The sequence below is a fragment of the Ctenopharyngodon idella genome, chromosome 10 (assembly GCF_019924925.1).
Source record: "Ctenopharyngodon idella isolate HZGC_01 chromosome 10, HZGC01, whole genome shotgun sequence".
In the NCBI taxonomy this organism is placed as follows: Eukaryota; Metazoa; Chordata; class Actinopteri; order Cypriniformes; family Xenocyprididae; genus Ctenopharyngodon; species Ctenopharyngodon idella.
The window spans coordinates 39,325,057-39,338,182 of NC_067229.1; the positions used below are offsets into that span (position 1 = coordinate 39,325,057).

Genomic DNA, 13,126 nt, shown 5'->3' on the forward strand with positions numbered 1-13,126 from the left:
TCAGATGAGCATATGTGTGAATTCTAGGGTCAATCCCATGAAAATTTGTCCGGGTCACATTTCACCACAAAATCAAAAACTTTTTCAAAGTTTTATTTCTTGCAAGAAAGGTCAGACAGTCATACAGAAACACAAGTAGCTGCAGAGTGTAAGACCAAGAATGAAAGCTTCCCCTCACTTTTATATCTCTAACCTCCAAGGCTGAAGCCTCTGTCCTTTTACCATATTAGGAACATGTTTACCACTTCAGTGTTTTTCCACTTGTCACCCAAAGAATGCATACTTAAGCACTTAGAAAAACAGAATCAATTAACCATAAGAATATAAGTAAATTCATATGGAAATTATACAGAAACTCAAAATTTCCCCCACAATAGTCTCTGCCTGTCCATTTTTCACTATCCACATCAATCAGTTTTCTCTCTGCACCCTCATTACCGCTTCAATTAACCTTGATCCGCTCAGTTGCACTAAAGTCGATCACAATCCTTTTCATCGGCACATCCATCCTCACTGCTCTCTCTTACATGCACCCACACACACACACACACACACACACACACACAGATATTGTGGATAACATGAAATCTTACTTCAGCAATTAAACTAATGACTTACAAATACTTCTCAAATGAACCACACAGAGTCACAGTTTGATAGAACTGATGCTCTCTATCCGCTCTCGAGCATCGTCTGTAATTACTGAGAGATAGAGAGAGAAGAAGAGATTGGAAAGAGAAATGCCAGTAGAGAAAGAGAAAGAGAGTTGAAATGAGACAAGGGAATAAGACTTTTTTCTTGTCAGATAAGGAGTTTGTCAGAGGACAACCTTGCCTGGTGTCTTTATACATGAGTCAATGACAAATGAAGATGCTCAAGCTTGTAAAAGTTCATAAAAATGTAACTTTTATATTTGTGGTGGTGGTGTTTTGTTTTTGTTTTTAAATTATAAAATTTTTCAGTAACTGTAACTGGTTACACTTTATTTTATGGTGTCTTTGATACACTGTAATTATACATTTAAGTACTGAGTGATATTAAGTAACTACATGTACTTACTATAGGGTTAGGATTAGGGTTTGGTTTAGGGTTAGTTACATGTATTTATGCATAATTTATAGTTATTACTATAGTAACTCTGTGTAACATATGTACAAATGACTACCCACTTATTTTAGTGTCCTTGTTACATGTATTTACTGTAGTAATAATAAACGTACGTTGTTAATAAATATTACTCAGTAATTAAATGTATAGTTACACTGTAACAAGGAGACCTTACAATAGTGTAACCAATTCTTCTACAAAAAAAAGTGAAACCAAGTAAAACGTTCACTTTTTTTTTTTTTTTGTCACCAGACAACAAAAAGGCTTCACATACAGTATGTTAGTAAAACACTAACTTACACAAAATAATCGTTTAAAACAACATCACTCTGCTTTTTTAAAATAAAATATCATATTAGGTTTAAAAAATGCTTGCAAAATCCCCAGTTTAAACACTTATCTCTTTTCATTCTGAAAAAAAGATTGTTTCACACTGCTTATGTGTGTTTAGCATGTATCGTTTACTCAGCATTTTAAAATCCTGTCCCTAACCTGGTGATTTTCCCTGAAGGCTCTCTACCACATTACGAAACCACTTCATAAATGTTTTATCAGTAACATGAAGAAAGCCATCGGTCAATCTCTCAGATCTGCAGTGTACTTGTGTACATCTCCACCCCAGATATCAGTTCTCTGCTTGATCGTATCAAGGCTTTATGGTCGAGATTAGATTTGTCATTTTCTGTTAACTCATTTTGTCAGAGCATCTGCAATCATTTTGGGTGTTAACTTGTCTTGAAAAGGCCTTCGGTCTTAGATCTAACTGAAGACCCAGGGCAGGAATGCTTTAACGGTAACTTTGCAGCATAGATAGACTTAAGACAGGAAGTTTTGGTCTCCGCCCAGTGCTCTGCATCCATGCAAACTGTCAGATGCATCAAAGGCCTTTCCCGAACTTTTTATCAGAGCCTTGTGCCAACCTCTGTAAAATAAATAGGAAAATTTGCGCTCTTCCTGCAATTAAAAGCATCAACATCTCTCCCTATCTCAGTAATGCACATAAGCGTACGCATGGGAACAAACTCATATTCTGTTGTGCTCCAACTGCCGTGTTCTTGTCTTTGTGAATCACGTTATCCTCAGTTCCCTTAAGAAAGTTATGTTAAAGTCAACATGACTTTAATAATGTTCATAATGTGACCTATTTCAGAGTAAAACACAATGTTTATTCTTCATTGATACAGTAATGTTGGGCAGGACTTGCAAAAAATGTCCCTATATGACAGATTGTTGGGAGGGGTTTAAAATTAAAATTAAGAGGGCTTGTTCATGTCACCCATAAATTAAAGTCAGATGGATTAGTTATTCTTAGGCCACAAAGGATATTAAACCCATTGTTTTACTTTGGGTTTGCACAGCACATTACTAAGAGTCTTAATGTATGTCAGCGCAGCACTTTAAAATAATGGGGTTATCTCAGAAACTATGAGGTTTTTTTTTTTTTTTTTTTTTTTTTTTTTTTTTTTTTTCTTAGGTTTTGATATTTCGGAATCTCATAATCAGCTAAATGTTCCACATTGAAAATTTAGGCTCAGCTGATGTTAAACAGGTGCAGCGCAAATAATTAAATTATTTGCACTTAAATTATTTTTAATTAAATTATAATTATCTAAATAATTAATAACCTAGCACTTGCGTATCACAGATAAAATTACACGCAGTCACATTGTATGTTCGAGAGTCTCAGCGTACAAGTGTGTATTACTCTGTATTACGATTTCTCTATCTCTATATAACCAAAGTGAGTTGGTAGATTAAATACTTTTCTTTCTTTTTTTTAAATTTAGTTGTTCATTTATGTACACTACTGTTCAAAAGTTTGGGACAATTGTTAAAGTTTTTAAAGTGGTATTTTATACCAATGCATAGAGACTGCATTTATTTGATCAAAAACAGTAAAAACAGTAATATTGTGAAATGTTATTATAAATCAAAATAACTGTTTTCTATAAAAAATATTTTAAAATGTAATTTATTCCTGTGATGTCAAAGCTGAATTTTCAGCATCATTACTAGTGTCACATGATCCTAAATAAATCATTTTAATATGATGATTTGGTGCTATGTGGTATTATCAATGTTGAAAATATTTTGTGGAAACTGGGATACTTTTTTTTTTCAGGATTCTTTGATTAATTGGAAGTTCAAAAATAGATTTTTTTGTTATAATGAAATCTTTACTGTCACTTTTCATCTATTTAATACGTCCTTGCTGAGTAAAAATATTTCTTAAAAAAAAAAAAAAAAAAAAACTTACTGACCCCAAACTTTTAAATGGTAGTGTATGTTCTGCAGTTTGAGTTGTATTACATTATTTAATGTCATTTTGTATGTACATAATCTGTTTAGCTTAATAAAAAATGCAGGATAATTATAATTTGGCAGCAGGTATGTTAGGCTGCTGTCACTTTAAGACCTGACGTACGGATCTATTACACTGTTACACATACGTTTTCTTTCTCAACTGTTCACGTTCACTTAAAACATAACTGAATGTGTTTACGTGAATACTCGCCAAGACCGGCATTTTGACATTATTTTTTATGTATTTGACTGTTTAAGCACAATAAGCTGTGAAAAAGAACTCAATTTAGTACTGAGAGGCGGCTTTACGAAATCTGCGGGAATGAGTAAAATTATACGCAATATGCGCAATCCCACGGCAAAATTCAAGCCTTGTAACACCAACAATATACATCTGGAGCAAATGAAACAAGTGAGTGAGGGAAGGCGGGTTTGTGTGTCAACTTGCTGTTGGAGAGATGAGAGAGCGAGAAAGCTGGTATCGTGTATCTGTTCTGCAGAAAATGAGTATTGGAAGTGTTTCAGATATTTCAATATCGATATGTATCAAAAAATCGATATTTTTGACAACACTACATTATACTTAGTTCATTATTTCAGATGTATTTTTAAAAGACTACAATTAAAAAATGTATATGTAATATAGGCCTATAATATTTAAGATGCCAAAGTGTCTAGTAGGAGTGACTGCGTTACACGCCACTGCTGAAATCCACCCGCATTTAGCGGGTTGGCGGGTGTTAATGTCAAGCCCTGACTTGTTGAGTTTTTGGTTGATGACACCTCATTACCTCCCCAGCTATGTGGCAGGAGTGAGATTAATTTAAGGCACATGTAGATCTTTCCATCTCCATTCTGACTTCATGCCACTCGACAACATATATTATTCAAATCAGACCCATGAGCAGATTTACATCACTCTCTTCTTCTCTTTAGTCTTACAGAGCTTCTCTCCATTATAAAGAGGATTTCCAAAGAACAAAAGTCCACATTCAATATTTGACTTCTATATGATCTGCTTTCTCTTGCTGAATGTTCTTCTCATTGCCCATACCTGTCCCTAAAGCTTTCCTTCAAACTTTCTAAGGTTCACAACAGAACAAACAAAAGCACATTTGCATCAGCGAAACATTTGTGTACACAGATGTGAGATTTTGAGGACTATAATGCCAGAAATCATTTGCAGGCTCATTAGGCTGATGGGATTGGGACATCGCTGGAATGTCTTGTCATTAGGAGCTAAATCAGAAGATGCTGTGATGTTGTTATGCTCGAAGAGTCAGGAAATAGGCTCTTTGCTTCTGTCCCTCTGTCATTCTCACAGTAGAACAGAAAAATCCCTCAAAACGTCTTCCAGACTAGTCATTCATCATTGTTAAATGACTATAAACAACTAGTAGTGGACATTCACTTTGAATTGGTCATTGGTTATCGCACATTAAACTCTCCTCATCCACAGCACTAATGCTTTCCTCCTGTGGCGTGTAAAGGTCTTCGTGTTTGTTTGAGGTTGCTCTTCCAGTCACTGAGTTTAGTAGGACAGTTTAAACACTGCTAAGATACTTATGTGGATCTGAGAGAGACTGTGTTCACAAGAGAGAGAAACACTCCCAAAAGTGCTCTGATTAATGAGAGAGATTGATGCTGACACAGGTTCCCTACTGAGCTACTAGTTTAATCTCTAATTGAGGCTTTAGAAGAGAGATCTAGAGATGAAGAGATGACTTGGGAATGCTGGTTAATGCACTTAATGATTCAGAAGCTCTGCTGAGGTAGAAGCTGATAAAATAGACACACTGAACACATAGATTGACTGCATGAGTCATTGGATATCTGTCATATAATTCCCAAATCAAGGATTTTAGTGAAGTGCAAGAAACACTATATGTTGGTCTTTGTTCTTATTTGTAACTTACAGTTCATTTATTATATTTAATATTAATTTCTATTAATATTTATTAGTTAACAAAATATTTATCTATTTATTCTTCGCAAAACAGTATAAGTAGTGTAGTGTAAAACTGAGCAAGTTTATTGCATAGTATTTGCTGCCCTCTATTGGTATCTAGACAGCAATACAGTTTCAGGTCAAATTCTTGGGCTTGTCCATGGAAAATTATAATAATATAACATTTCTCTATGTCTTCAAGCATTATTTCTAAGCTGCCTAGGGCTTAACATGCTTTGTATGTGTATCCTAGCATGCAGATTATGGAAAATGTTGTAGAAATATGTGCTATTGTGAATGAAAATTGTAAATTCAAAGTGCTATAGTGTTCATACTTAAACTATAACAAGGTAACACAACTTTTTATTTACTAATCTGGTTTATATTTAATTCAAGTAAATATTAAAGAATATTTAATATACATTACAGTTCAATTGTTTCAGGTCGTGAATTTTTTTTTATTTTTATGTTTTTGAAAAGTCTTTTATGCTTACCACGGCTGCATTTATGTGATCAAAAATACAGTAAAACATTAATATTGTGAAATATTTTTAGTTTAAAATAACTTTTCTGTTTGAATATATTTTAAATAGGGCTGTCAAGCAATTAAATGTTTTAATCTAATTAATTACATGATGTGCCGATTAAATCACAAATTAATGGTACATCAAATTTGGCTGAGAAATTACCCTCAAAATATAATTTGAATTCATTATTGTATTAGCCTCAAATATATGTTATAAAAGTTAGCTTTAGAAATAAATATTCTTATTTGATTCAACATATAAAGGCTACAACGGCCTTTTTTTTTTCTCTCCAGAAGCTGCATCTGAATTGGTATTTAGATATATTTATAGACCAGAACAGTTTGGTTAACAACATTCTTCAAAATATCTTTTTTATGTTCCACAAATGAAAGTCAGTCATACCGGTTTGAAACGACATGCGGGTGAGTACATGTAAATAAAGAGATAAAAACAGCACTCGTGTGATATTGTGCTTGTTACTCGTGACATTGCTTAACTATATGATATGATATAATAAATATAAGAAAAAAGCTCATATATGGGGCATTTTTGCCCCGATATCTTGAATTTTAGGGTCTTTCTAACTGCAGTCTATAGACTACATCACACACAGTTGTTGACTTGCTTCATGTTTGCCACAAATCAACTGTATGAAATGGAAGATGACCTACGTAAGTCTGAGGCGGGCGGGTGCGTTAAATCATTTTAACACGTTATTTTTCCATAACTAATTAATTTAATTAATGCATTAAATTGATATCCCTCCTTTTAAAATGTAATTTATTCCTGTGATCATTACTCCAGTCTTCAGTGTCACATGATCCTTCAGAAATCATTCTAATATGATGATTTAGCGCTCAAGAAACACTTATTATTATCAATGTTGAAAACAGTTGTGCTGTGTAATATTTTTGTGGAAACTTTGAATATAGAGTTCAAAAGAAAAGTGTTTATTTGAATTAGACATTTTTTGAAACATTGTAAATGTTTTTGATAGGTGGATAGATTGATTATATTTTAATATTTGTGATTGACAGTATAGTTGTAACCAGTTCAGGATACAGGCTACAGATCACTGCAGTGACCTCTGGTCCTTGACAATGCCCTAAAATAACAGAGGGAGGCGAACTGGAGCAAATGATTAAGAGATATATTTTTTTTATTCTTTTGGTAAACTATAGAACTGACACTGATTTTAAGATAAATCTGAAAGAGACACAACCAGAAATCTGTTTTCCCCTTTGACCTATAAAATGAAATGTTGATGAAGATTTTCCATGAAAGCAGATTAATACCTTTATACCTTCATAATGCGATTCAATTTTTTATCCTGCCCCACATATAGGCTAAATTTCTGAATTGACCTCTAAGTGACGCCTTTATTTGGCGAGGGTCAATGAAAGCCATTGCACTATCGTTGCTAGTTTGTAATCGGGCTAAAGACCAGCTCGCAAACATAAAGCAGAAGAAAACATTAGAGAGACAAGCACAAACAGGATTCTAGTTGAGGATTAGTGGTTTTACACTTAAGGGAGGGGAATTCGACATACACATGACATTGAGGCTCTCTCTCGCTCATACCTTCCACTAAGCCTAAAATAAGATGCTCGGCAGTTGCGTCACCCGTTTTTTTTCCCAGTGGACTTTCATCTAAAGTTCTAAATGACAAGAGGATTTTAGAAGCAGATTCTCTTTTATGAGTCTCTGTGTGTGGCGAGTATCTGTTTCTACGGGAGCCGTGCCGAAGCGTCCTGGCCAAGCTGGCGGAACAGACGGACAACCAGGACAGCTGGATTCAGCTTGTTTACCTCCACTTGGGGGAGTGTAAGTCACTCCTGGATGTTTCAGAGCTTCAAAGAGAGTACACCTCGACATGTGGTCTGTCAACTAGTTAGGATGTCAGTATTTCGTGTTTTGCAAGTTGTTAATCAATTTTTGCTTTCTGTCTTTTTCTTTCCAGGTGACCTGGCCGCTCTTCAGGTGCCTCAAAAAAACGTAGAAGTGATCCAAGGGAAGACGGTAGTGCTGCAGGCTTCTTACACTAGTGCTGATAATAAGAAAAACACGGTCGTCTGGAACTACATTTCCAGCAGCACAGACATGGTGACTGTCTTTTGCTATATATTGCTTTTCTTTGTATGTGTTGGCAGTGACAGCAGTGTCCTGTAGTGTGATATGCAATAATTCATCTAAAAATGTTTACACTTTTATGATTTTATATTTTTTAATTTACTCATACATATTTATTTTAGTCATATTAATTGAGAGACTGCATGGAATATTTGTACGTAATACAAATCAATTTGTCACACTGCAGAACCACTGAATTGCAAAACTAAAACTGTTTTTTTTTTTAATAAATAGTGACTTTTAAAAATGATATACACCTAAAAACCATAAAATATTAGTGTTAAAAAACATGGACATGTCACTTTTCCTTAAATAAATTATAATTTCAAGATTCATTCAAGAATTTATTCATCATATAGACAGTTATGTACAAAATATAACTTGCAGTGAAATGTAAACCTGGTCAGCTACTGACACTGAGACTACTGAGACATTAAATATAAATAAATAGTAGGTAAAATGGTAAAATAAGATGAACATAAGAAATAATAATGGAATGAATAAGTAATAATAATAATAAACAAAATAACAATAAGGCAAGTAGGATTATAAAAACACCTGAGGAAAAACTGTATACAGCAGACTAAGACAAGTACGTAGTCAGATGTACAGAGAATATGCAAGAATACAGTAGGAAGTACAAAACTGCAGTAGTAATAATAATAATAAAGCATAAGTTAAGCTTGTCATAGTAAAACTTACTATTTTGCCCATATAATGTGCTTTAGTTACTAATAAACAATTAAAACTTATTAGAGTAAGGGTATTAATATTAAGGGATTTAATTACTATGACATATCAAAACTATGACATATATCAACTATGACACACATCAAGTCTTTATTATATCATAATAAAGACTTGCTTTATGAAGTTATAAACAGTAGGGAACAAAAGTGATATTCCACCTGGGAAAATTAACATCTTCACCCTTTACTCAAATATTATCACAAATCTGTTAAAAGACTTTGTAAGCATATAGCATAGTTGTGCTAGAAGTCATTTGTTTTATTTGTAATAATGCAATGAAACGCCAAATTATGCGGACATAACTTTTTCTTATGAACACGAGCAAAAACAAGAGAGATCCACCAAAATATTAATAACACATGAAATTTAGTCAATGTAATTTTTTTTTTCCTGTGAGCTTTTTGTTTTTTTTATGCTTTTTTATTTTTTTATTTTATTTATTTATTTATTTTGGCCAAATAATTTTGTAAGCTAAATATCTTAACCAAGTTTAGCACCCCCCAATATTTAAAATATTTAAAAAATATTTTCCTCATATTTTGATGGTTTAATTGAACTTGTAGGGTTATTAAAATCAAATATATCCCCTCTGGACATCACTTTTAGCCACTACTAGTTCATTAACTAGGTTGTTTGTGATTGCTTTGCAATGTAATGAGTGCAGTATCAATGTAATGAGTGCAGTATCTTAGGTCATGTGCACATATTGGCTGTTTTCAAACATATTTTATAGTTTTATAAAAACATTATAATGATTTATAAATAGACAGATTCCTTTGGAGTAGTTAAGAACGTAACATGCAACTGATGTCTGACCCTGGACCGACCCTGGTCACTTCTAGAGCTCAAGAGTGCACACAGAATAAATCCTGCTCCTTCATCATCATACACACTCAAGTACTCGCGTGAACATGTTTCCAGTTCAGTACGGCTAGAGGATTCAGCAAAGAATTATAATGAAATCTGATAATGTTATGTCAGCCCAAATTAGATTTCGAATGGTATTATGGGTGGGATCATTCCTTAGTTTTTGTGCAGATGCCAGAAAGTTTAGCACCATCTGTTCTTGTTATGATTTGGATTATGAATGGCAGAGATTTTATTGAAAATTATTGTGGACCGATGTCAATAGTTCTTAAAAATTATACATTTTTTTTAAATATATATATTTATTATTTATTTAAATCATTTTGAATGGATGCTCATATCCACATCACAGAATCACTTTGTGTTAACCATTCTGAAAGTCATGTGGGTCTTCACAACTCTGCAAGCTCCATCTTACCTTAAGAGCTGTGATTGAAATGTCCACTCTTGGCAGCAATTCTCTTTCATTTTGGATTACATGGCATCTCATTACTCTGTAAGAAACCGTATTATCTGCAGATTGTAAAATCCTCTTTCCTGCATTTTCTTCAGTTGAGATTAACTCTGGGAAGGGTTATTCTTATATGAATCTTTTAGACCTGTCCAATGAGAGATTCTGTCTCTGCCTCTGCTCTGCCTCGGTCTTGAAGTTTACTTTCCTTTTGCCTAAGTAGTTTTTGTCTTTTTGTTTTTGCAACTTTTTATGTTTGACATTAGTAATAGAAATGTTTTTTTGTGTTTGTGTGTGTGCGTGTGTGTGTATAATTTATATTATTTTATATTTATTTATTAATACCTCCCATCAATTTATATTTTATTATACAAGATATTTATATTTTCAAAATTTATGATTTGTTATTGTAAAAAAGTGGGGGGTTTCTATAATTTTGTTTGGTTTATTTAAAAAAAAAAAAAGAAAAGTTTGGAATCATTAATTTTTTATGTTTTATGCTCACCAAGGCTGCATTTCTTTGATCAAAAATATAGTAATATTGTGAAATATTGATAAAATAAAAAATAACGGTTTTCTATTTTTACTATATTTTATAGTGCATTTCAAAGTTGAATTTTCAGCACCATTACTCCAGTCTTCAGAAATCATTCTAATGCTTATTTGGTGCCCAGTTATTATTGGTGCTCAATTATTAATAATGGTTTTTATTATCAATATTCAAAAAGTTTTGCTTAAGATTTTTGTGGCAACCATGAAACCATTTTTTTTTTAGGATTCTTTGACGAATAGAAAATTTAAAAGAACAGTATTTATTTGCAATATAAATTTTGTAATGTTATAAATGTCTTTACTGACACTTCTGATCATTTTAATGCATCCTTGCTGAATAAAAGTATTAATTTCTTTATTTTTTTTTATTTTCTTACTCTAACTTTTGTTTAGTAGTGTGTAGCAGTTTCCATTAAAAATATTTTTCAAAAAGGATAATTATAAGAAATGTTTCTCAAGCACCAAATCAGCATATTAGAATGACATAAAATGAAGGATCATGTGACACTGAAAATTGGAGCAATGATGCTGTAAATTAAAGTTTAAAGTATTTTTAATATATTCAAATAGAAAGTTTTTAAATTGTAATAATATTTCACAATATTGCTGTTTTACTGTATTTTTGATTAAATAAATGCAGCCTTAGTGAGCAGAATGTTTCAAAAACATTAAATTAATTATATTAAATGTATTTAATGTAAATTATATAGTAATACATATATGTGAGAATCTTTTACAATAATATATATGTATTACTCAGGTAATTATGATCCCTTCCATCCACCTCTTTATCTTTCTTTAGGTCATCTCATACGTCGGTGAAGGGTATAGTAATGGCACTTCCCAGTTTGCAGGTAGAGTTGGTTTTGTCCATAAAATGCCAAACACCAACCTGTCCCTGTACATTGAAAACACCAAAGCATCGGACTCAGGGAAATACGTATGCCAGGTCATGATCCCTGGGGCCCCAGGACTCACTGGAGAGCAAATAACACTTAATGTTAAAGGTGCGTACTTGCTGCCACACTGTGGCGCACACATGCAAAGTCATAAAACGCACATGTCAGATGCAAAAAACATGCACATCATCCCCTAATCCTTTTTCAGATGTGCTCTGTGACACAGGCCACATATTCTATTTTTTTTTTTTTTTTTTTTAACACTTAATACTGTAAAGTGCAGTGTTTCACAGAAAGAGCATCCAAAAAATGATTTTACTCCACATTTAACATCACTTTGACCCATCATGTCTCTTTCAGTTCCTCCCTCAGTGCCGGTGTGTCAAGTTAAAGAAAGGCCTGTTCTTAAAGGAAACATCACTCTGGCCTGTAACTCTAATGATGGTAAACCAGCCCCCAAATACAGGTGGACCAAGATGAGCCCTACCTCAGAAGTCTTTTTCTCTCCCGCACTAAGTGAGTCTATGTATTTATTTCAGTCTTCTTTCTATTAGCATATTGTGTCTCTCTACTCGGTAGTTAACCAAGCAGAGATAAAATGAAAGCTAAATTCAACCAAAAATGAAAAAACACTAATGTCTTTCAAACATGTTTGACTGAATGTCTTCTGTGGAAAAGAGGTGAATTTCTTTGCCACTGGCCATAAAAGTGTATTAAAAGTCATCTACATAACTCCATTCACAATGTGAACAGCTCACTGGTAGATAAGGTTATTCATGAATATTCACTTTATTTTTGTCGGTTTGTCACATTAAGTATGCCTTTGCAATACAGCACACGGGTTACTTGCCCACTTTTATGATACTATGAAGGTGCTTTTTCATCCCTTTTAAAAAACTTGAGCTTCAGTGAAAAAAAATTAAAAATTGTTACTCAAAAAATTCCCTTTTGTGGTCCATGGAGGAAAGTATGTCATGAGTGTGAATAAATCATTTCAGAATTTTCATTTTTGGCTGAACTAATCCTTTAAGCATGATGGGGAAACAGTTTGGGCTGAGATTAAACCTTAAAACCATATATTTGTTGACCTTAATTATGTAATTCTTGAGCCACTGGAATCCTTGGATATATATGTTGGATAAACATTCCCGTAATTCAGCTGGCAGGACTTTATCGGTTACTGTTACATGATCTGTTTCAAATATTTGATTTTTTTTTTTTTTTTTTTGTGATCTCTGGCTATGTTATTTTTTTAAACATGCAAGTCTGACTTTAACCTCACACTGTTGTGTTGTTGCAGATGAAACGGCAGGAACTTTAAAACTGAACAATCTGAGCAGTAATATGTCAGGAAAATACATGTGCACTTCATCCAACTCTGCAGGAGAGGAGACGTGTTACATCAACCTGGAGGTCATCACATGTATGTACTGCTGTTTGGTCATTACATAAACTACTGTTCAAAAGTTTGGGGTCAGATTTTTTTTTATTTTTTTTTTTAACTTTTATTAAAATGACATTAACTTTCTATTCATCAAATATATTACGGCTTCCACAAAAATGTTAAGTAGCATGACTGTTTTCAACATTT

The 13,126-nt window shown here is 33.1% G+C and overlaps 1 protein-coding gene across 1 annotated transcript in view; it reads left to right on the forward strand.

Annotated features, from left to right (window-relative positions):
- The window catches only part of esama (endothelial cell adhesion molecule a), a 43,271-nt gene that overhangs the window by 26,340 nt on the left and 3,805 nt on the right, over positions 1-13,126 (forward strand). Inside the window, exons 2-5 of the mRNA XM_051907843.1 lie at positions 7,847-7,989; positions 11,439-11,643; positions 11,896-12,051; positions 12,836-12,958. Coding sequence (XP_051763803.1) covers positions 7,847-7,989; positions 11,439-11,643; positions 11,896-12,051; positions 12,836-12,958 — 627 coding nt within the window. The remainder of the gene's footprint in view (positions 1-7,846; positions 7,990-11,438; positions 11,644-11,895; positions 12,052-12,835; positions 12,959-13,126) is intronic.